General features: G+C 39.5%; 1 protein-coding gene across 5 annotated transcripts in view; it reads left to right on the top strand.

Annotated features, from left to right (window-relative positions):
* FAM53B (family with sequence similarity 53 member B) overlaps positions 1-25,990 on the top strand; it is a 150,700-nt gene that overhangs the window by 70,203 nt on the left and 54,507 nt on the right. For 4 of the 5 annotated variants that reach the window (XM_081954497.1, XM_081954495.1, XM_081954493.1 and 1 more), the window contains 2 exons: positions 4,431-5,209; positions 9,166-9,192. In XM_081954497.1, coding sequence (XP_081810623.1) covers positions 4,431-5,209; positions 9,166-9,192 — 806 coding nt within the window. The remainder of the gene's footprint in view (positions 1-4,430; positions 5,210-9,165; positions 9,193-25,990) is intronic. The other variant, XM_081954496.1, reaches the window with a different exon arrangement.

Below are 25,990 nucleotides of genomic sequence, written 5' to 3'. Positions count from 1 at the left end.
CTTACTTAATAAATATTAAAAAGTATAAACATCGTGGGAATAAGATACTCCCATGAATCATTATTTGATTAGTCTATATAGCCATGGGATTGGTCACTGCTGACATAAGTCATTGTTTTGCTCCAAGTACTGGCCCTATGGCCCTAGGACAGTGATGGCGAACTTTTTCGGCACCAAGTGCCAAAAAGGGCACGTGGAAACGTCACACGCTCGCGCTCGTCAGAGCCACACTCTGGAAAAGCCTAATTTCCAGGTTCTAGCGTGCATGCAGGCCTGACAATCAGCTGGCTGGCGTGCATGCGCACACCGGTTTTTGGCACTGCTGTATGCGTGAAGGACAGCTGATCATCGCATTCGCATGCGTGCCAGAAACCCGGAAGACAAACAGGCAAGGTCGCATGTGCCGGGCGACATGGATTCACGTGCCACTTTGGGCACATGTGCCATAGGTTTGGCATCACGGCCCTAGGACCTCAAACTAATTGTGGGTATATTTAAAAAAATAAAAATTGTTTAGCTGTCTGCATTTATGCTACACATTTTACCAAGTTTCTACTACTTAATTGTTAAAATAATTATGCGAGCAAAAATCCAGAAACTGTAGTCTACAAAAAGCTTCAGAACAAAACATCTAAGCAATGATTTTTAAAAGTCAACCAATATCAAGCATAAAAACCTTTTCCATATTTGATGTCAAGGCCACTGGCTTTGAGAAAATGGTTAAAGAAGAAAGCATGAGATGAGCACATGAAGATTGTAGGGAAGGACTCCAGAGTTCTGTTTTGGTGCCCAATTATGAGGGGAAATTATTATAAAATAAAATGGAGAGCTTGCAGATAGTGGTGCGGTTTGAGTATGATAGCACATGCACTGTGAACGGTTCCTGAACGGTAAAGAAGAGGGTGGGGGGAGAGATTGTTTCCTCTTGCATACAATGCTAACAGAATAATCTTTTTCTTGGCCTTTGGATTGTTGCCATCTATTTTCTTTGCAGGCTTTTCTCCTAATAAATATTCATAATAGATACACATCACTAAGAACAGAATTTCCTCTTATTAAAACCTTCATTACTCAAGTCTTTGAAATTGAATCCACCCTATGTACACCCCCATGTCATTCTGCTTAAATAGTCCTTTCATTCATCCAAATTGTTAGGATACTGAGCTGCTTTGGAGCACAATTAAATTTGCACTCTAGCACTTTGAGATTGATTGTAAGCCTTAATAATGTATGGGTTTAAAAAAATGTTCTCAGTGCTATAATCCCCAGTATTTTTGCTTCATGCTGAATAAGATATTAAATGGCCATTCAGATATGGCTAAAACTATATTTCATGCATAAGCAGTTTCAGTTCCAACCTTCTGATTTCCTTTGTCTCTTAGAAGAGAGAACAAAGTAGAAGAAACAAGCCACTGCTCCTGATAATAGTACAGAATCTGTTGCTTTTCTCTGCTGCTATTCTCATGGTTTGTTTCTTAACAAAGCTACTGTCAGCTGAATTTAAGTCAGAACTTTAATAACTGTCAACCGCAGCAGATGTAGGTGAGAAGTTGAAATGAATCAGTAGCTCCTGGCAGCTTACAATGGAGGTATAATTCTAGGTGGTTTCGTTTTTATCCAAAAGTCGGGGGAGGGAAGAATCCACGTATTCGGGATTTTCCTGCTCTCTGACCCATATTCCAACAACACAGTAATGCATCTTTAAGATCACAATGCATTTAAAAGAGGTTTCTGGATTGGCCATAGCATGAACTGATCCATGGCAGTACATATTTAAGGTGAATGGTTTTTTCCCAATGGAAAAAAATATTTTTTCCTAAATTCAAGTGCTGAGTATGAGCAAAACTTAAGGACAATAAAATATAGATGAAGGTTGTTTGGACATAATATTTAAATCTATGATTAACATATTGTTGAGCACTGTGGGAATAAATTGCTATAAGCATCAGGGTCATCTGTTTTCCCCATGTCTCCTTCCCCCTCCTTCCAATTTAGAGAACCAACATCATCCAAATCCAGATGACCAAGATTTACTGTAGCTATAATTAGAGGAAATCAAGCCAATTTTACACAATACTTTACAGGACTATTTGAAAGAATCTTATTGTACATAAAATTAACCATTGTTTAGGATTTGTGTGACACTAAACTTGCTTAAATCCAGATACCAGAGTCTTTTGAAAGGAGAATATTGTGAATGAAAAGATCTCTGAAAGACATAAAGAACCAAATGTAGACTCTGGTTTTTAGTAATATAGTTAGATCTCATAAGGACTACTATGTATGATAGGAAACATTACTTTTTCTAAAGCAATAGCACTTAGCAATAGCACTTAGACTTATATACCACTTCATAGTGCTTTACAGCCCTCTCTAAGCGGTTTACAGAGTCAGCCTCTTGCCCCAACAATCAATCACTGCACCACCACGATTCTTACGGCCTAGATAGCTCAGAAGCTTCATGTTTCTAATTGCTTTTGGTTCCCTGCAAACAGCTCAGATCTTGGGGAGGGTGAAAACGCCCCCCCTCCAAAGGTTTCTGGAGCTTCCCTGAAGCCTCCAGAGGGTGAAAAAACGGTCCTATGGGCAAACCGGAAGTTCGGGAACAGACTACTGGTTTGCTCGTAGGGCTGGTTTTAGCCCTCCGGAGCCTTCATGGGCCTTGAGGCTTCGCTGAAGGCTCCGGAGGGCAAAAAACAATCCTCGAGCAAAACGGAAGTGACTTCTGGTTTGTCCGTAGGGCCATTTTTCGGCCTCCAGAGCCTTCAGGGGAGCCTCCTCTGAAGCCGCCTGAATGCTCCGGAGGGCTAAAACTGGCCCTACAAGCAAACCGCAGGGCGCTGGCCAGCTGACAGAGCAACGCCTCGCGTGCTCTGACAAATGGCTCCGCATGCCACCTGTGGCATGCGTGCCATAGGTTTGCCATCATGGGTATAATGGGTTTTTTTCCTTCCACTTAACATAAATTTTAGTTAGATTTCAATTGACAAGCTTTTTCATAGGCAGGTGAAAACTATTTTGATTCATGCTTCAGAGTTCTGAAAAAAGGGAATCAACAGCAGAATGCTTTCTTTCTGAAAAATCTCATACTGTAGTTTCATTTGCTGAATTCTAAAATAAGATAAGCTATTTAACCAAATAATCAAATAAATAGAAATTTAAATCCCCAAATGTTAAGTTCTTCACAATTTGTTATTTAAAAGTTTTGTTTTTTTAAATGATTAACTTTATCTACAACCTTTCTTAAATTGTTCAGACTTATGGTATGTGCCAACATTGGCCTGGTAAGCTATGCATTGTGATTAAATAAATATATTTATCTGCCTAATTGCAGTATGAAATGGCCTTGTAGCCAGCAAAACCAAGCAATTTGACATTTTGTAAAGGTAATTAAGTTACTAAGGTATATCCGATGTCTAGAAGCATTGTGAAATCTGATCAAAATTGTGCTGATAGCAAATCTAATTAAATTAATAAAAGTAAACGGGATGTATCTGTCATGGAACTCACTTTTAAAACACTTACTCCAAATTGTTAGCCTATGTACTTATAAAACTTCTCTAATCTGTTCTGTGGTCTCAGAGCTTATGAAGCTTATGAAATTCAAAAGTTGCTCAACTTCTATCAGACCCAGCACTTTGGTGTTTCTTTTCATTGTTCTTTGCCGCTCTTGGTGTCAGATAACTAACTTGTATCATGCTCCATTTTAAGTCAATAACCTACAAAAACAAATCTTAGGGGTTAATCCTAAAGAGTCCCTGGAGACTTTTCTTGTAATGTCTTGTGCTTTTCAATTATACAGGTGATAAGGGATAAATAGCACTAATGAGTGTATATTATTAGACAGCAAATACAAAGGGATATCACCTTTGAAAGGCTATGTCTCTGTGATTCTGGACAGGTGGAAGCCTCTGGATATACCCATCTTTGCTGCTCTTATTATAGTGACATTTGAACAAAATTTATTTTTCCGATAATGAATAAATATCCTGTCCATTCCGACACCATTTCTCTTCAGTGGTTGCTTAAAGACGAATGAATGTTAGTCACAGCACAGGTAGTTAGATGCAGCAGCACTAAAGATTTGCCAGAACCTGATGAATAATCCATTATAACTATTTTATATAATTAATGCACTAAATCTTTTGATATCATCAACCCGTTATACTTTTATTATTACCTAATAAACATAGGCATTCACAATTTAAAGCCTAATATTATATTATATTATAGCTTAGGCCTTGTTCTTGTGTATGTGCAACTGACAGATAGGCTGCTAAATTATGACTTCAACATAGATTTTATTTGTTGTGTGTTGTTTTATTCTAGAACTTGAGACTAGATACTCTTTGAGCATTTTTAGTTATACCGAATTTTGACTGTAATAAATATTTGACTGATTGATTATATATTTTATCCTTTAAAACTAGAAAATGACAGATGGAGAGATCTCAGCAGGAAATATCCCCTTCAGGTCGAACAGCCAAGTGCCAACATTTGGGACTGCTTGCCTGACAAAAGTGATGAAAGCTCCTTATGGCAGAGAGAGCCAGCTAACGCATGCTCAGTAACCAACTTGATCAAGGATCTCAGCCTTAGTGACCGCAATGGCAACCCTTCAGCACCTCCCAGCAAACGCCAGTGCCGATCACTCTCTTTTTCCGATGAGATGTCTAGCTGCCGGGCTTCATGGAGGCCCATAGGATCAAAGGTCTGGACTCCTGTAGAAAAGAGACGCTGCTACAGCGGGGGAAGCGTGCAGCGTTACTCCAATGGGTTCACAACCATGCAGAGAAGTTCAAGCTTTAGCCTTCCTTCCAGATCAAGTACTCTTTCCTCATCATATGACCAGATGGGATTTAGCAATAGATTTGGCTGTCAGCCATGCCAAGGAATGCGAAAGTCAGCCACTTACGGACAGACAAGTGATATTTGGGGTAATGATCATGGCTCTTCTGAGAGTGGCAGGATTGACATCCAGCGATCTCTCTCTTGTTCCCATGATCAAATTGCCTTTTCGGAATATTGTCTGCCCTCAGCAAACAGCACACCTGCCTCGACACCAGAGTTGACAAGGCGCTCCAATGGGCTTTCTCGAAGTCGGTCTCAACCATGTGTCCTTAATGACAAGAAAGTTGGAATTAAGCGAAGACGACCTGAAGAGATAAAGGAACAAAGACCTTCATTGGACCTTGTCAAGATGACACAGGTAAGAATCAATTATCTCACACTGGGAATAGCATGGTCAAACTTGACATTTACAAAACAACACTAAGGAGTTTGTTTATGCATTGATGTCTGCACTATTTTGACACTGTCAGAGATAAAATTCAGAAAACTGAATAGTTTCTTTATCTAGTTTTAGTTCTTTACCTAATTCCTTATCTTCTTTCTGTGCATGGGTCAAAATTCATGGTTACTGTAATTAATATTTTCTCTAACTCCCCTGCGTTTGAAGACTATTTTCATTTTCATTCTGCACAAAGTTCTTCTGAAACTTTTTTTAAAAACTTAATTCACCTTATAATGTAACTTTCAAATAAATTTAACATTTCTTACAGTTCAGCATTATTTTAAACTGAATTGTTTTCCTCTAGGAAGAAAGATATTGGTAATATTTTTTGACCTTATATAATTCACTGTTGAAGAGGTGGCTTATATACCGTGGAAACTGGAGGAAACCTCAAAGGCACCGGTGCTCACTTATTTTGTTTTGAATTCTCTAAACTGGGGAGTTCATTGTCTAATGAGCTTTGACTTCAGAGTCACAACGTCTGTAATTTCTGTAATTTTCCACTTCGTTGTTGCTCTTCTCAAGCAGCAGTACTTTCCTGTTCACTCAGGAATCCATATAGCTGAACAGATAAGAGATCTGAACTATATATCAGAGGATGTGACACCCATACATTTTTACTTTCAGAAAAAAAAAAGGTTTTAAAAAGTGTGCGCTGCCTAACTGAGCTGTAAGAACTCTTAAAGTAAAGAATCCTTAAAGCATGCCAAGTCCCTTTCATTCTTGTATCTAATAACTAAAGTGTTATGATTTAGCAGTTCTATTGTCATTAATTTTATAAGCTTATGCTACTTAATAAAATATCAGCACTTTTGTATAATCCAGAGATATATTAGACTTGAAAAGTAACTTGTGCATTAATTTTGCTTTTGTATCAGAATTCCAGTTTTGCTAATGACACGTCTATGCTCTGGCCTACATAGTCATAAGACTGCAAACACTGGCTGTAGACACATAAAACAGCCGTGTATCTCGAGGAGGCTTTGGTATTAGCTGCCTTGAATTGTATATCATTTTGGTATTTCTTCCGAATAAAATATGCTGCAGTAAATGTTCCTATAGTTTTTGTTAAGAGCCTATTTCTTCACCAAGTGCTATTTTTCGTTTTTGTTTTTACTTTACCTGATTCAGGGACGTGCGGTCATTGGAGGTAGGGGGGCAGAGCCTCACCTCTCATCATGAAATAATAATATATAAAATAATAATATCCATGAGGGAGTTTCATATATATAAGAGGAAGAGGAGGGAGGAGGAGGAGCGCGTGCGGGGTGGTGCCAGCTGGGCAACCGGCGGAGGCAGGAGGGTTCTCAGAAGCGCCAATAACCTTCCTGCCTTCGCTGTACTTTGCGCGCTCCTCGCGACTGCAATCGACATCCAGAAGTGGCAGGGGCTTGATGACGTCACCGCAGCTGCCATGCGCGGACGGACGGAGGTAGCCAGAGTGGCGCCAAGGCAGTCCGGTGGATGAGCGACCAAGGATCAGGCTGCCTGATCCTCCATCGCTCGCTCGCTCGCTCTTTCATCCGCCCGGACCCCTCGGCGCCACTCTGGGTACCTCCGTCCAGCCGCGCCCAGCAGCGACGTCGGCGACGTCATCAAGACGAAGTGGCTTGGAGGCGAAGTGCTTTTCAGTGCTTTTCTGTGCTCCAACGGCTCGCGCGCCACGATCCCCAACAGTAGCTGCTTTTCTGTGCATCTGGCGTTTAGGTAGATAGCCGGATGTCCTAAACGCCAGACGCACAGAAAAGCACTAAAAAGCAGCTGCTGTTGGGGAGCGTGAGCCGGCGGAGCGTGCTCAGGAAGGCGGGGAATGGGATCACGTGTGCTGATCCATTCCCCGCCTTCCTGAGCGCGCTCCACCGGCTCGCACTCCGCGATCCCAACAGCAGCTGCTTTTCTGTGCGTCTGGCGTTTAGGTAGATAGCCAGATGTCCTAAACGCCAGACGCACAGAAAAGCACTAAAACGCAGCTGCTGTTGGGGAGCGCGAGCCGGCGGAGCATGCTCAGGAAGGCGGGGAATGGGATCACATGTGCTGGAGACTGAGGCAGCCTGAGCCTCCAGCACACGTGGTCCCATTCCCCGCTTTCCTGATGACGTCACCAGCCTCACCAGGCGTAAACCTCACCGCACGTCACTGACCTGATTGAAATATCTCTTGATGGAAGGAACTTTTCTCCTCTCCTTTCTGTGATGTATTTTATATACCGTATACCCTCAGCTGATTGAAAAAGTTGATGTGTTTGTGTTTAAACATTTTATTCCCTAATGAAGTTTGAGTAAGGAGATATATGCAGGGATGACTTCAGGGGCAAATAATACATTAAACTCAGTGGTGGGTTTCAATTTTTTTTAGAACTTCTTCTGTAGGTATGGCTGCTTTGTGGGAGTGGCTTGCTGGTCATGTGACCGGGTGGGAGTGGCTTGCCAGCCATGTGACTGGGTGGGCATGGCCACCTTGTAAAATGTGGTGAAACTCATTTAACAACGCTCTTGCTTAGCAACCAAAATGTTGGCTCAGAAACTGGCATTTGAAGCACGCAAGTCTTAAAGCTGTCAAGTTACAAGACCCTTGCACCCCTAACCCTTTAGGAAAAAAAACCCAGGGGTGTTCAAACTTGACAGCTTTAAAGACTTGTGGATTTCAACTCCCAGAATTCCTCCTCTCGCTCTTCATCTTGATGATGTGCGGACAGGCAGGGGGAGGAAGCTGAAACCGGTTCTAAACGGCACTGTAGATTTGTGGAACCTCTTCTATAGATTTGTGCAACCTCTTCTATAGAAGAGGTTAGAACTGGCAGGAACCCATCCCTGATTAAACTGCTTTGGAATTCATGCCTGAAAATGTGTGAAATGTAATATGCTAATCTACTTTTATTAGCCAATAAACTAGATAAGTCGTTAAAAATTATACTTCATACGTTATACTTTATATATTATTATTATACTTTAGGAATCCCAAGTTGAAATTCTACTACTTGGATTTCCCAGAAGTTTTTTAGTCTCTTGTACTTTCAGAAATCTTTAAGAATATATAGTTCTTTGTGTCTATAACCAGGAATATTTGAGTATTAAGGAAGGAAGCCAGAAAAGGAATTTCTAAATGAAGCACATTTTTGTGTTACTTAATTTTTTTTAACCAGCAGGACTTTAAATTTATCTTGCATACATTCAGGAGAGCATCGGGGACTTTCAATTGCTTTAATGGGATAAAAAGATTAAGGGCAACTGTAGTGAAAAGGTGTGCCTTTGGAGTTGCTCTGGAATAGGAAAATGTACAACAAAATCCATGTATTACCAAAGAAGAATAAAGGTAGGTCAGTGATAAACTTGGATCTGCTGTTATATTTACCCCCAAGAAGATTGCTAGAACCATAAGGTAAATATTAGGGTATAGCTCTAATCTGCAAATTGAACTTCGATCCCAATGAAATAAACGAAATAATTTAAACAGTGTTGGTATCAAAGGAAGAACAGCGTTTTTTAAAAAGCACTCCAATCCAAATTGTTTAAGCCTCTCAGAATTATTAATGATTTAAATGACTTTCTCAAGTGTTAATGTAGGTTTCCTTAAAGAAATCAGAAAACTTACCTTACTCTTCATGTATTGCATCAACAGTATTAATATTGTTTTGTAATTTAGCAGCAATCTCTCTCTCTCTCTCTCTCTCTCTCTCTCTCTCTCTCTCTCTCTCTCTCTCTCTCTCTCTCTCTCTCTCTCTCTCTCTCTCTCACTCACTCTTCCCGATTAAATAAGAATTTAATCTTAATTTGATTTCTATTCATGCCTGATCTAGTTTCAGGTTAAAATGTTACAATGTCCAATTGTAGGCTACATTAATTGATGCAGAACAATAAATTTGTTTTCTGCAGTTTGTCATGAACTGGAGGTTTCATTCCGTAAGTACAGCTTATTTTCACATGTAAATGTCTATATTGTCTTTTCTACTGTTGGAAAATTATGTGTATGTTTTAAATCACAAAGAATTAAACACAGAGAATTATTGCTGCCTGAATTTATTGAGGATCCAGTTAAACTTCCTGTACCAAAAATTGATAATTTGAAATAGAATTTGATAATATAATACAAGTTTTCTTTTAATTATAGAACTGTAGTTGAGCTTAAGTTGTTTTAATAAATCTAAACTAAATTCAGAGTGTTTTATAACTTTAGATATTCTCTAAATTAATTTTGTTTTTGTTTGTTTTTGTTTGTTTTTTAGTCATTATAGTGTCCCGGATACCAAAGTCTAAAATACTTTTAATATAGTTGTTATAAATAATTTATTTGATTGCTAAAATATTTTTATAATATTCCTACTTTATCCTGAAAATGCAGACAGTTAGAAGAACAATCTTGTATGCCATCGAGTATATAAATGCCTCAGTGAGAAAAGTAGCATTTTCACACTTTAAGTACATTTTCTGTTAAGGGTGCCCTCAAACGTTGATGGGGTACTCACTATATCTGACAGTGATGCAGAGCAACACAATATGTTCTGTTGTACAGCAAGATTCCTACTGTGCAAAACAATACAAGATCCAGCATTGAAGTTAACCATTTCTGTTGTGTGGGTCCTTGTGTGATCTTAACCATCTGGATGAAAGAACTAAATAAATTAGTCCCAAATGGCAAATCAGAGATCTAAAAAGGTCTTGATAGAATATTACAAGAAGGCATTCAGGCAGAGCAAGCTTCCATGTAATTGTAATTGTGATCAGTCTTTTTCATCATATGCTGGATTTAATGAATGCAAGAAAAGGGGGAGAAAAATCAAACCAGCGCCTGCAAAAAACAAATTCTCCTAATTTATTAGTTACTTAGATGCCATCATTTCAGTTCACATTAACAAGTGTTTGCCAGCTGTTTTCGTGTTGCTTTGTTCAAAATACCATTTCATAAATCTACCTTCCAAGAAACCAGAAAACATTTCCCTCAGAAATGGGCTGCAGCCAATTAACCCTGAAAAAGGGGGTGGCCAGAAGCTGTTGTAGTGAGGATTTAAATGGAGTGGGGCAAAATTGAAATTGAAAATAGTTCTTGAACTTCTCACACAAATGCTAAATCTAAACCATTTCCAGCACATGTTACAGGCACTCTGAAAAATCAGAAAGCTTTAATTATAAATTGAATAGTGAATAGTCTTAAACAAATAACAATTTTTAACATTCAGCCCTTACTTTAATTGACCATGAGTGTTTTAGGCCTAATAAGTGTAAAGAGACAAGAAAGGTTGTAGATGTACACCTACTGAAATATAATATAGATAGGTTTTTAAAAAGTAAGATAGAAATATCAGAATTTATTAATCCTGATTGTCAGGTTAGGACATTTTCCCAATGGATGACCAGATGACTAGAGAGTTTCTAGTAGAGATTCTCCTTACATTACAATTGCTAACACTGATACTTTTCAGTATCACAATGGTGCTGAACCAAGCAGGTTTTACAACTCAAACATGTGGCCATCACAATAATCCTGTGGTTATGTGATTACAATGCAAGCAATTAGTTTGGTGGCCACTTCCATTTACAATAGTTGCAGCATATTGTAGTCACATGATTGTAATTTGCAACCTTCCCTGTTGACTTCCCACACGCAAAGTCAATGGAGAAGCTAGCAGGAGGTCACATGTCACTCCAATAAGTTGCTGGTTTTTCTCCTTGACACAACCTCAATGCATCTACTCACATGCCTGCACTCACACCACACTACAGCACCTCCCTGGCCCGCATTCCATAGCACCCACCTGCTTACTGGCTTGATTTCAAGCTGCCTAAGGAAAAGCTTGCCATGACCAAGACTTGCAAGCCCATTGACTTTGCTTGTGGGAAGTTGGCAGGAATTCAGCCACATGAAGTGTTCACCTTCTGAATAACTAGCAATCATCACTTAACAATTGAGACTACTGGGATTGCTGTTGCTAAATGGTATGGTCACATGACATTGCGTTTTACAGGTTGTGAGGGCTATCTATATTTTTATGCTAATGCATACTTAAGACTGCTGGATCTGTTCACCAGAATCTATCCATTGTTAGAAATATTAAGAGATTATTGAGTTGATTTTTCTTTTAAAAAAAATATACATTCAGCAAAAATGTGATCCAAAACACAAAAATGATATTAAAGGTTAGATATGTTTACCCTCTCCAGTTTTTGTTCCCACTGCCTGGACACAGATAGAATTGCCTTTATGAAGAATTGCATTATTGTACAAGAATATTAGATACATATTGATGCAGTGAAAATTCATGGAACAGAAATCTGGGATATTTGTATGTATTCTGGTAGGAACACAATGAAGTTATTTGTTGTGACAGGCAAGAAAGAACTTTGCCCAAGGCGCTGGAGTAATTCAGGAGACTAGGGTCCCTGTTCTCAATCTTTCCTTAGTTTTTTCTGTGTGACCAAAGCAAATTGTTCAGGGTTGTATTTTTTTCTGCTCCTCAAAGAGTTTTTGTGAGTCATAATTGATCGCTGTTCTTAAAGTTACAAAGATTCCTAGAAAGTAGGCTTTGAAGAAAAGAGTGGAAGCAAAGTTTTTAAAACCAACAGTGCCTTTTTTTTTTTAAAGATGCCCAACAGAAAACATAGGAGATAGTACTCTTTTCTGCCACAGGCAGCAATTCTGTGGTTGCTTCAAGGTCAAAAAAGGGAACCTCCCATCTTTAACTCATTCATGATCAGTCTTTTGCCAATTAATTGCCAAAGCATTTTATTTTATTTTAGCTTACTTACTGAATTTATAAGATGCCCCAATTCAAACAGTGTGACTCACAGCAAACTAAAAACAAAATAATAAACCACACATATGATAATATACTAGGTAATCCGTGCCCTGTTGGCGGGGAGCATCAGAATCCTCCCTCCCTCCCTCGAATTTACTTTGCTAGTGGAAAACTTGGAGATGGGCGAGGAATTTGAGGAGATGTATGGGTCAGGAATGGTACATAAGGAAGCACAAGAGGTGCTGTGTGATTGAGAAAGACGTTTTTTGGTGTGTGCCAGAGATGAGCAGATGGAGAGGGCATGTGGGTGAGCGGCATAGGTCAAAAGAAGGGCGTCCAAGAGTTCATGACATGTATCATGCAGGTCAAAGGGCACATAGGAGGGTAGTAGGGGTCAGCAAGAATGTGGAGCATATGAGTGGTGTCATGCCCATCGGGAATGGTGCACTTGTTGGGAAGAGTACATGGACATGTGTAAGAAGTGCCACACAGTCTACGTTAGGGAAGTGTGCAAGAGGTGCTGTGTGGGTTGAAGAAGGCATGTGGCAAGATAGCACAGGTCAGGAAAGATCCTGACCTGTGGATCGGGGTTACATAGATGAGGGGATCATGCAGTAGTGGATGAGGAGATTGTGTGAGACTTCCTTTCTGTTCCACTTTTCCTCCCTTCCCAGAAGGCAGATAACTAGCTGCTGCTAGATGGGGGGCAGGGAGTGAGGGATTGTGAGACTGGCTAAGAAACTGTCATGGAACACTGAAAATGTAGTATTTATTTTATTTTATTTATTTATTTATTATTCATATTTATAGACCGCCCCCTCTCCCGAAAGGGACTCTGGGCGGTGTACAGTCACTAAAATGCGTTATAAAATACATACATAAAACAGTTAAATAATTAAATACGTAGGTGGAGGAGGTTGCAAGACTGTATATAGAATAATAAATATAGTACATTAAAAGCTTATTAAAACCCCAAACCCAATTAAAATATCCCCGGGAGGTAAAACTAAGAAAGTGCCAGGCCGGCTGATTGAAATAGGTGAGTCTTTAACTTTTGCCGGAAGGAACGGAGGTCGGTGGTAGTTCGAATGTCTGGGGGAAGGTCATTCCAGAGGGTTGGGCCCATCACAGAGAAGGATCTACTCCTAGGTGTCGCCCGCTGGCATTGCCTAGCAGACGGCACCAGGAGGAGCCCCTCTCTGTGTGAGCGGATAGGTCGCAGGGACGTGTGTGGTAGGATGCGATCCTGCAGATACCTAGGTCCTATGCCATGGAGCGCTTTAAAGATGGTAATCAATACCTTGAAACGCACCCGAAAGGCCACAGGTAGCCAGTGCAGCTCGTGCAGGAGAGGTGTTACGTGGGAGTAACGAGTACTTCCCATAATAACCCGCGCGGCTGCGTTCTGAACTAGCTGCAGTCTCCGGATGCGTCCCAAGGGAAGCCCCATGTAGAGGGCATTGCAGTAGTCCAGGCGAGACGTCACCAGCACATGAGTGACCGTGCGCAGGGCACTCCGGTCCAGTAGGGGGCGCAATTGGCGCACCAGGCGAACCTGGTGGAACGCCCCCCTTGCCACGGCTGCCACATGGTCCTCCATTGACAGCCGGGCATCGAGGACGCCCAAATTGCGCGCCCGCTCCACAGGGGACAGCTGTTTGCCCCCTATGGCCAGCGATGGGGTCAGCTGGCTGAACCGAGGCGCCGGTACCCACAGCCACTCAGTCTTGGAGGGGTTGAGTTTGAGTCTGTTGTCCCCCATCCAGACCCCGACGGCTTCCAAACACCGGGACATCACTTCGACAGCCTCGTTGGGGTGGTTTGGGGTTGAAATATACAGCTGAGTATCATCAGCGTAGAGGTGGTACTCAACCCCAAAACCACGGATGATCTCGCCCAGCGGCTTCACATATGCATTGAACAGGAGAGGCGAGAGGACCGACCCCTGTGGCACCCCACAAGTGAGTGGCCTCAGGGACGACCTCTGCCCCCCTGTCAACACACATTGCTTCCGGTCGGAGAGGTAGGAGCCGAACCACCGCAAAACGGTGCCGCCGACTCCCATCCCCTCCAACCGGCGCAATAGGATACCATGGTCGATGGTATCAAAAGCCGCCGAGAGATCTAATAGGACCAGGATAGAGGAACAACCCCTATCTCTGGCCCTCCAGAGATCATCAACCAACGCGACCAAGGCTGTCTCAGTGCTGTGCCCGGGTCGGAAGCCGGACTGGCGTGGGTCTAGATAGTCGGATTCGTCTAGGTGTCGTGGAAATTGCTGCGCCACCACATTCTCAACAACCTTCGCCACGAAGGGGAGGTTGGAGACTGGACGATAATTAGCTAGCTCCATTGGGTCGAGCGAAGGTCTCTTGAGCAAGGGTCTCACCACCACCGCTTTCAAGGCGGTAGGTAAGTATCCCTCACCCAATGAGGCGTTCACCAGGCCCAGGAGCCAGCCTCGTGTCACCTCCCAGGCTGCCAGTACCAGCCAGGAGGGGCACGGGTCCGTTAAACATGTAGTAGGTCGCAGCCGTCCACGCAACCTGTCCAAATCCTCGGGGGCAACAGAGTCAAACTCCTCCCAGAATGGTCTCTCAAGACTCGCTGTTGGCAGCTCGTCTGGTCCACTGACGGAGGCCCACCCGCTCCGGATCTGATCGATTTTGTCCTGAAGATATTCTCCAAACTCCTCTGCTCTACCCTGTAAGGGTGTCTCCCGCGCCCCCTGCGACAAAAGGGAGCGGGTCACCCTAAACAGGGCGGCAGGGCGGTTATCCGCGGACGCAATAAGAGCAGCACAATGTCTACGTTTGGCCGCTCTTATTGCCACAAGGTAAGTCCGCAAATAGGCTCTTACCTGTGTTCGGTCAGATTCGGAGCGTGAGGACCTCCACCTGCTCTCTAGACGTCTCCTGTGGCGCTTCATCACCCTAAGCTCCCCCCTAAACTCCTAGTAGGTTCCTATAGTAGCAGGCAGTAGCACTGAAGAGGCCACAGCTTCCCAAAATTTCATTCTCTTGGGAGTCATGGGTCTCCAATTTTGGGCACATTCTGTAATTTAGCCCATTTCAGGCACCTTGGTTCAAAAACTGTTGTTCAGTGATGCATTGTTTTGCCCAGTTAAAAATTAAACTACTAAAATAGCAAGATAGATAGATAGGTGATTAATTGATGATTAATAGATACAATGTCACCTTCATTTGATCACCAGCTCAGGTCAATATAATGAGAACCTGGCTCCTCTCATGGTTACCACTGATTCTTTAAGGTGCCGTATTTTTTGGACTTATAAGCCGCACCTTTTTCCCTCAAAAAAGAGGCTGAAAATCTGGGTGCGTCTTATACACTGAGTACAGCATTTTTTGCCTCCCGAAACTCTGCCCCTTCACCAAAATGGCCATGCATAGCTTTTAGAAGGCTTTCAGAAAGCTCGTGGAGGGCAGAAATGAGCAAAAAACGGCCCGTTTTTTGCCCTCCCCTCGTCCCCAGCAGCATTCTATAAGCTTCCTAAAGGCTATCCATACCCTTTGTTTGACCAAAAATGAGCCCATTTTCATGAAAAACGGGCTGTTTTTTTCTCATTTTTGGCCCACCCACCCACCCACAGGAGCACTCTACAAGCCTCCTAAAGGCTATCCATGCCCTTTTTTTGAAAAAAAAAAGGGGGGGGCATATTTTTGTGAAAAATGGGCTATTTTGGGGAGGTTTGCAGAGTGCGAAAAATTTTTTTTTTTTAAATTTTCGTCTTCAAAACTTTGCTGCGTCTTATACTCTGGTGCGTCTTATACTCCGAAAAATATGGTAATTATTGTGCTCCTTTTGTATATACTATTAACCATGAAAGTATGGCTAGTAGCTATGTGCAAGAATGCATTCGGCAGTCACAATATGTGTGGACATATCTTTCTGTAAGAGCTTATTCCTCTTTATCTGCACTCTGCCAATAGTTGAGGAACATTCTTTGTAAATAAGCATTCTATAGATGAATTTGATTGCTGATTGCTAGCTTTTAAAAAAAGAAATTACCATGGTAAAGTTTTAATAAATCCTTTTATTCCAAATATTTTTGTAAGCTGATTTGAACAACTTCTTGGAAAATAGATTTCGTTTCATTTAAAAATAATCAATTCCTATGTCTCTCATACTGTCAAACCGTGAAGTTTTATTATTCCTGTAGTATATATTTATACTGTTTTCAACAAAATAGTTTACAAATCCTATATAATTACATATATAGAATTTTTAAATTATTGTTTTTCAGAAAACATAATTTAAATTTATAAATTATATAAAGGCATAATTTATATTATAAATTATAAATATATAATTGAATTAGAGAGCCAGTTTGACATAATGCTTAAGGCATTAAGATAGAAACCAGAAAACTCTTGAGTTCTGGTCCTGCCTTAGGCACAAAGTCAACTGGATTCCTTAGGTCAGTCACTTTCTCAGCCCTAAAAAGGCAATGGCAAACCACTTTTAATAATAATTTATTATTATAATTTTCCACTGTCAAATAGCCTGAATAAACACACTCAAATCTAGTAGTTTAATGAGCAACATACAATCTAGGCTGAAATGGAACTGCCATGCTATCTATTATACTTCCCTTCACAGAGGTTTGTGAAAGAAAGCTAAGTATTATTGTTTGTAACCACTCAGTGATAACATATCTGCCTAGACCTGGATTTACATTCACTCTTCATAATTACCTATATTGATCCTGCATGTGCACAGCTGAGAGCCAACTTGGAAACTGGTTTGTGCAAGAAAAATCTGCTTGGATGCCACAGCAAAGATCTCGTGTTTCCATTTGCAGGCAATTCTGCCAGGGTCCTTGTGATTGTGGTGAAGGGGGGGGTCAACGATGGGGGAGTAGGCGCTCAGTTTAAAATTTCACTAGGATTTTGGTTCCTGTGGGAATTTGGATAGGCAGTTAGGCATGGATACACACACACACACACACAATATCTTGAGAGAGAGAGAGGGTGGGGGGGAATGAACATTGTGGCCCTTAATGCTGTCACTTCTTTGAAAGGAATTTCGTTAGTGACTTTGGAGTGATTTGTGCAAATATCTACAGCTTCTGGAGGGACTGCCTCTCCTGCTGCCCCCTACAGAGCAATTGAAAAGAAGGCTGCTCCATCCTTTGAAGACTGAAAAGCTTTCAGTTTAAAAATATATGTGTGAGAAACATTGTATTCAGGCAAGTTTAGGTATTCAAAACCTCCAGCGCATATAGCACTTTAGCATTTGAGGAACACTAAGTGGGGTTTTGTGTTTGTTTCTTTTTGTTCATGCAGCAGCCCAACAGCTGCTTATAGAGCTTCCTTTCCCTCATTTTCGTTTTTTAGTGTTGTTTTAATCCCAGACATCAATCAAACCACAACACTCAAAAGGGTCACAGAAGCACAATTTGTTCTAGTATTGCACTTGACATGCTTCTCTCTGATTGGGGAAGGCGGGAGATAGATTTGTATAATAGAATTACATTAATTTCTTCCTTTAGTTGGATGAATGAGGGTGGTGAATGGTACTGCTGAGACTTTGAAGGGAATTGTTAAATATCTATAGTAAATGACTTAATTTAACTATCTGCATGAATTTAATTGCCTGTGCAAGAAAGCATCAAACCACTCAAATTCATTGTATGGATGCCATAATCCATGGTCCTTGTTGGTCCAGTAGGATGTGAGCAATGCAGTATCAAATACCAGCCAGGCAAGTCATGTCAGAGTTGTCAACTGTCTGAGAAAGGTTCAGAGCTACAGTGAGCAAAGTAGATAGGGTTCAAGTGTTATGCTACTATGGTAAGTGTAAAAAGAAAGGATGTGCAGATGTGCAAAGGATGTTCATTTATCATACTAAAGTCTTAGCTTATTGGACCGCAGGTCATAGATACGTCAGAAAGAAATCACATTCAGACTTTGCCTTACTTGTGGAAGTAACCACAGAGGCAATAACTTCCAAACCAGTTTTATCAACTACTATGACCTGAGAAGTAGAGGATTTTCTTTCCTGCTCTATTGTATAGAAGTTCATTGCTATGATATTCTGTTACAGTATGAATTTTCTGCACCAAAACACACACACCATATATCTACTTTGTTATAGTTTAGGCACATGCTTTTCATTTGCATTGCATTCAAGATTGGTGAAGGAGCCATTAACAGTTTTTGATTCAGTTTTATAACTGATTTAGTTTGATGTATTTTAAATATGTTTATATGAATGTGATCTTTCATGATACGCCCTAAATAGGCAATAAATATGCATTTAAAATAAATAGCAATAAGCAATAAATTCAAAATAAACAATTGCATGGAATATCCATATGTGATCCACATTATTTCTTAATGGCTTCACTGATGGTGACATAATTAAGCAGACCAGAGATTTGTGGCCAGTTCTCTTAACATCTACTATTTAAAATGTGTGACAGTTACTATCAACATGAAAAGTGAATCCTGAGCCAAGAGGGGTTTTTGAAGCTTTAATGAAGGATAGTAGATAGAGGTTGAATACTTGAAAACAGGGATTTCCCAGCCCCCAGGTCTACAGCCTAGTACCATGCCATGCCCTTTGGGAACTGAGCCACGCAAGTAGCAGGCAAGTGCATGAAGCTCCATTTGTACAAGCAGTGGGCATGCACACACAATCTTCCTCTCCGCTTTCCACCGTCGCCAAGAGTGGGCTGTGGAGCCAGAAGAGTTGGAGACTGCTGCTTTAAAACATCCCAAATGTTCAGCTACACCTGAATCTTTCATCCTTTTCTTATGAGGGAAAAAAAGTATGTAATGTATTTTCAATGTATGGAAAAAAGTAAGATTAAACCTTCAAAGAAGCATTTTTAATTAAAAAATGGATTTATAGCAGATGTCAATTACCATACTTCAACCAAACATGAGATAGCACTGCTTTTGAAGGACAGCAGCCTTAAACAAAGTGATTTTCAAAATAAATAAAGTAAGTCACAGGAAAATATCCTGCTAGAATGCAGCTATATAAACCTTATTGCCTGAAAAGTAATAACCAATATAAATTATTTGGAGCATAAAGGCATAATGGCAATAAAATATCTAATGTCAACTTCATGAATTACAGTCAAGGCATGAACTTTCACAGGATTGTGCTATAAATGTTTTTTAGATGTACTGGCGCCCATTAGTCTAATTTTATTCAGGGTAAGGAAAGATCCGGATTTAGGCTTATGATCCCATCTCCATAAGGGTAATTAACTTTTTGATAGATATGTTGCAGTGTAATGTCTTACTACATTTTCTAAGCTAACATTAATTAATATAAGGTTTCATGGATTTCTGTAGATGCATTCAATGTTTTCTCTTAACAAGGATTTTATATACATTGATAAACGCTTTGTGAAAAGAAACAGAGGAGGAACAGCCAGAGAATAAAGTGCTATTTTAGCAATATTGTCCCCTCACAAACGGAAGTATGCATGAGTCAGCAAATATTTATTTGAAACATATATGTATTGTCTTTTCCAATAAGATGTGAGTCTTTTCCCAGGACTCAGTTTCTGCCCGAGTTTACTCTCCTTACAAATAGTATTCTATATTAAGAACACTGAAAACAAGAACCCAAAGATGGGAAACCTAGCATGGGGTTAAACCTGCTTTTCTTGTTAGTTTCTTGCCATAGTTATTACTTTCCCTCACTTCACTTTCTTTGAATTTGATAGCTTTGTCCAGTATGTCATGATATATTTCTGCTTGACAAATGGAGAAAAACTATCACATACAGAGCCACAGTTATTATGCAAAGTCAAAAGTGCCCTATAGAATTGCCTTGAATATCCATAAGGATAGAACTAAAGTTTGTGGAAGAGATGCAAAAGATTCTGGAAGAACTAAGCTTTATCTTAATGATGCTTGTCTTGTCTGCACATCTTAAATAGATTAACATATACACAATGGTTTATATATATCTGAAAAAACAGAAACATGAAGGAATGTATGGATTTTTAATGTAGAGAGGTTCCATGTCCCAATGCAGAACTTTAACTACTTCTCAATGTGTAAGGAGTATGGAGTATTGAATATTTATAGATGTGTGGAATATAGGATACTAGCAAGTGGTTACCGAACAAACAAGATATATACAAATCCTATCAAATATTGCATCTTTCTTCAAGCTTGTTCCCATATGGGTAGAAACTACAGCTCCTAAAATACATATCTGGTATTAATACAATATGATTAAGAAGATTTGTTTTGAATATTTTTTTTCTGTATAATACTGACAACTAACATCTTTGTATAATTAAAAGCAAGCAAATTACATATTTTCAAAGTTGCTGTTGTTTTAGACTACGTAATGACTAGCATCATGTTGAGGAAAAGTATTTTTTTCTGTACAGATCTTTTATACATTCTAAATACCTCTAGAGATTCCTGGGAGATATGAAAGAATCCTCCCTAAATCATCTTAAATCTGTAGATTTGCTCTGAAATCATCAAGATTTAGGGCTTGACAACCTGAACATTCACAGGATTTAGAATTTGTGCAAGGAAGCAAAGAGTCCACAGCTATGAAGTAATTTAATATGTCTGGGCCCTAAGACAACTAGATTTGGGGGAGGGACGAGTTATATAGGGAATTGTATAGTCATGGCATCAGACCTGCAAGATCTTTTCTAACTCTAGGCTTGAGTCTAGTAGTAAGCAAGATATCCAGACTCCTTTGGATTATTAGCGGTGCTTGTAAAGAATGGGCAGGTGTAGTTCTTTAGCAGACAGCTGCACTGCAGACTCATAAATGTTCATTCTTTATTTCTCAGGCAGCCTTGACAGACAAATGCATTGAGACAGCAATTTGTCAGTTGAATATACGGCTGCCTTTGTTTTCCTGCTAACGTAGGAGCATATGGAAAGAGGAAATAAAAAGATTCTGCTCTTTGTGCTAAATATACTATGGCTTAATCATTAATAAGAAACAGGCCTGGCATGGTATGGGTCAAATGTTCATAAATGGACAGATTCCCCCAAAGAAATGGGGCAGAAGAGGTAGGAAGGGAGCTGCTTATAAAAGATTAATTTAAGGTCAAGATTTGGGTTATGCATATTGCATTTTTCATTTACAGGAGGGAAAATCTTGTATCTGCAGCTGTATGGTAAGTGCCCCAAACACAGCACCAGGTTCCTAAATAGTTATATTAATCCAGCAAAGGGGAAAAAAAGAAAAGCTCAAGTAATGCCTCTTTGTGTAACTTTTGGAACAGTAAACTCAGACCTCAATAGCATGTTAGCCATGGCTTTGCGTGAGGAATGAAATGAGCAGTACTGAAAATGGTGTACTGTGCATAATTCTTGCATTATCAAAAGTAGTCTTTGAAATGCTAAGCAGAATATGTGAATATATGCACTTTTTTAAAAAGATGAGAAGACAAAACCACTTTTAAGTGAATAAAAACAAATGTTCTATAATGTTGGGAACTTGCAAAGCAGTATGTGAATGGAATTTCTTAAACTGTAAAGAGTAGATTTTTCAGACAATATACCCAACACTGAAACTTATATTTTTGTAATATAAAAGCATAGAAAAATATGAAAAAGGAATAGAAAAGAAATCTGTTGGATTGAATGGAAAACATTAATATTATAATTTAGGTTTCAGGCTAGGATCTTAATTTTTGTACATCAAGATAATAAAATTGCTGGATTCTCAAATCACAATTCATAATGTGAATTCACTTTGAAGCTTAGCTTGTTCTGCAGTCTAGATAACAAACATTTTTTAAGCAAATCATGACTTTGCATGATGAATGACCCAGGATAAAATATTATATAATTAGCAGGTATATATTGCTGTTTCCATAATATGGAATATTTGTGCATGGACATGGCATGTAATAGTTTTTATTCAATCTGCCACCATATATTTCCCCAGTTTGATAATATCTGTCCTGAATAAATTAATTTTGATTATCTGAAAAGACTTCGTCCCATACAAAATCAAGTTTCATAATTCAAAATCAAGCTTCATAAGAGAAGAATGGAAAGCCATCTAGAATAGCCCCACATGGCAAGATAGGTGGCAAATAAAATTAACAAATAAATAATAAATAAGCAACTTTCAGGAAGGAAACCCACATTAGAAGATTAAAATGGAAAGGAAATTGGAGCAAAGCAACAAAAGGAACATCAACAGCAAAACTAATCCCCCAACAATGCTCTGAGCAAAGAGAGTTAAACAGCCATGTGTCAAAGTAGAAAATGTATTTAGTAATAAAATTTCAACAGCTGCAATGTGGATTATGTGGCATTAAATGTTTGGCAGAAAAGCTAGCTGCAGTCAGAAATGGTATGAAGTTAATTCTTGTCAGCAAAGATGCATCTGTACTAGTACAATAAGATGATATTAAGGTGCCAAGTGAAGAGGCATTTGCTTGGCTTCTCCAACGTCCGAGTATTTCTCTCTTGCTGATTTCACATTCTACACGAGTCCCTGCAAACCAGTCAAATATGAATGAGGCTATTGGAAGTTGGCAGGGCAACAGGTGGTTGGTTATCCCACCATTTGAATGCAGTTGACCATAAAAAAGGGGGTACATCCTAATAGTTACAAATAGATTTGGATCCTGAATGGCAATTGAGAAAGTAGGGAAGTCATAGCCTTTAAAGTTGTGTAGTAGTCCCATTTTATTTTTTAAAAAGTGCTAATGCAGCACCAGGGATACCTCAGCTACATCTTTTCTTGGGATCATGTGGCAGCTTAAGAAGGCAGGTGGTTGATTCTACAAAAAAAAAAACCCTGAAACAAAAGGTTGTTTGAATTGTGGACAGATCCGAAACACCCTTTGGGAATAAAAGAAATTTCTGGTAACTACATGTTTTAACTACAGAATCAATAGGTTACCTAGATTATAAATAACTGATGATTACTCCCAACAATGTATATTTAGTTACATTGAAAACCAGTCTTATTGTTCCTGATAAGAAACCAAAAGTATTTCTTTTATTATCTCTTGATTATTTCATTTATAAAATGTAATAATTAGACATGATTTATCCATCATCTACACAATTGCCAGTTGTTGAATTATTGGGATCTCTTAACAAACTGTTATATAAATTCTCCATAATTCATCTCACAATCCATTTCTAAAATGTCTTGAAAAAAATATGATCTTAAAATTTTTGCTTAAAGATCTTAAAGCTTGCCATTTGTAGAAAATTATTACATGGGCATGCTCAAGAAATGCATAAGTCAAGCAAGATTTCATTTTCCTCAATGAGGATCACTAAATGCCCGGAATTGTTTTGAGGCCAATCCCCATTTCATGACCTATCTACATTCAGAAGAATTCAGTGCAATCATGACAAGGTTTGGTTTTTCTCAACTACTAAGTCTTTGTATTTCAAACTATGTCCATTCTTAGCATTATTGTATTGCTATTATATGTCCATTGACCTTTGACTTGTTTTATATTTGCATAGCATGGCAGCCAAGTGACTTAACATTTACTGTGTTAAGCAAAGTTTAAACAATACTCATATCATCACCAACCATCCTATTTTACTTTGGTTAATTCTAGATTGGAAAAGGAACTAAGTTTTTTTCTAAGTTTTGTCAACTCCTCTAAGAAAAGGGATAAATTTGCCCTTTTCGTGCTCTATGCCTTCAGTGATTTAGTCCCCAGTTAATTATTGCTGATCATATCACTAACACAGTATAACTACAAAACTGCAATACAGTATATGGCCATGAGCCAACAGACTTAGATCATAGTTTTTCTCTTTTGCTTCTTCCCTTCTTGGTTCCAGGCCTCTCGGGAGTAGATAACTGCAACTATTTCCTTTGAATATTTTTCTCCATCCGCCAAATTTGCCCTGTGACTTTGTAAGACTTTATATACACGGTGCAGTGTATATAAATAATGGTTACTTGGATACTATAGTTCTTCAAACTTCTGTTGACATGTGGGTTGAGTGGGTTGAGAACTAAAACATTACAGAAAGGTAAATGTGTTATTTGCTAGAGAAAACAAGTGGTTGTGTCATATGAAGATACTAAGCAAAAAGGTTGTATTCTTTAAAAGAGGTCAGGGATGCAGTGGAGAATGAGAGACACAACTTAAATGCTTGTGAAAGTGCTGACAGTTTCTCTCCAAACATTGCTAGTCTGAATCGTCCTCCGTAACTCTATATTCTCTAGATGTCATTCTATTTATTACTTGCGTTTTGCCCTAGATTGTCCTGATACTGTATTTCATTTGAGTCAGCTGTCTTTTTTTAAGTGCTATTGAAAAGCTTATACTCATGTATATTCTTATTGACTAATTTTATGCATTTTCCAAAAGATAGAGGGTCCTTGTGAAAGGCATTGCTGTAGAAGGATCTTTGTGTGCTCTCATAATTTAGACTCCCTTGTAGTCCGACTGAATGAGAAATGTGGAAATGAAGCAATCCCCCCCCCCCCAACCAGTGATTTACAGTTCTTGCAGGCTTCTATCTTTATCACCAGGCATAGTTATAGCAAACAAGTTTAACATGTAACCTATGTACGTTGGCTGGGGACATTAGTCAATTCAGTATAATTAAGTGTGAATCACTTAACAACATTGCACAGAGATAGAAGCTTTGGCTGTGCCTTACATTCTGTAGTAGATGCAGAGGATACAATGAAAGAGATTTACAAAATGAACCTGAAGTTTTATTTAATAGAGTCCTATTAAGTTGCTTCTGCCTTTGCTGCAGAACTCTCAAGAAGGATATGGCAGCAGAACCAAAATATGGAAGGGAGCCAATTTCAACTCAGTTTGGGTCCTGGAGGGGAATTTTTATATCAAATAACAACATAATTCTGGTCAGCAACTGAATTTAGTAATTACAGTAGCAGGACTCATTTGCAGAATACAACTGCTTTTCTTCTTTGCTTTAGAATGTCTATAGAGTAGAGTTCTCATGTTATTCAAATTTTAAATCCTTTTAGAAGACATCTCATACCTACTTAGATGAAATCCTCTTCTAAATAGGCAGCAGACCTTCATGTTCGTCATAGGTGTAACTCCTAAACTACTGACTTTAGGTGTAGGGAGTGATATATCTATATATAGGATTCTCTTTTTCACATGGAGTAATCCACTACCTCTTCCTGGAAGACTACGATGGCCTCTCAAAGCCCTTCCCATTAAGCATGGGGCTAAACTGGGCCACCCATTCATGTCAGATCACTTACAAGAAGTAGCCACTCTTTTGAAAATGGCAAGATGGGTTTATGTCTTCTTCACAATGTGGGAATGTTTGTCTTTGAAACACCTCCATACTCTTATTCATTCTGAAAACTTTAGAGCTGAATGTGCCCCTTCCTGTGACTGTATTCCTTGAAGTAGATTTACCAGTCCCTATACTCTTGCCTTCCTTTCACATTCTAGCCTAATTTGTTTTCTTTCTCCCTTCAAAATCACTCTTCTTCCCCCTTTTAAATTCATTACAGCCTTTCTTCATGCTTCTGTTGGCTTTATCAGTTCTGTGATATTGGCCCAGATATCTGAGCCTATCCTATTTCTGGCTGCTCTACCTTTTACTTTGGCTTAACCACAGGCCTAGGGTCGCTACCAAAGTAGTAACTTTTTTCTAAAGGAGAACCTCTCTCTCTCTCTCTTTCCCCTGTCTTTTCCCCTGTCTGCTTGATGTTCTCTTGGTAAGAGGTCTGGTTTATGCAGCCAGGATAACAGCGTATTCCTGCAAAGTCTGACCTCTGCGTGGGCCAAACTCTTCATTTTCCAGCCCAAACTGGTTTTCTTCTGGAGCATTTACTGAACTGCTTGAGTTTAAGCCACCTCCATTTGTGTGATTGCCACCTTCAATTGAATATCCCACTTTTTTATAGGGATATCACACCTTATTTTGTATGTCTCATCTTTGCCCCTGCATTGCCATGGATTCTTTTGTGTATACCTAAGTCAGTGGTCTCCAAAACCCAAGAGAGTCAACACAACC

Source organism: Natrix helvetica (assembly GCF_964273705.1).
Source record: "Natrix helvetica genome assembly, chromosome: 5".
Taxonomy (NCBI): domain Eukaryota; kingdom Metazoa; phylum Chordata; class Lepidosauria; order Squamata; family Natricidae; genus Natrix; species Natrix helvetica.
Note: the sequence above shows the minus strand (reverse complement) of the source record. Positions and strands in the feature narration are given on the sequence as shown.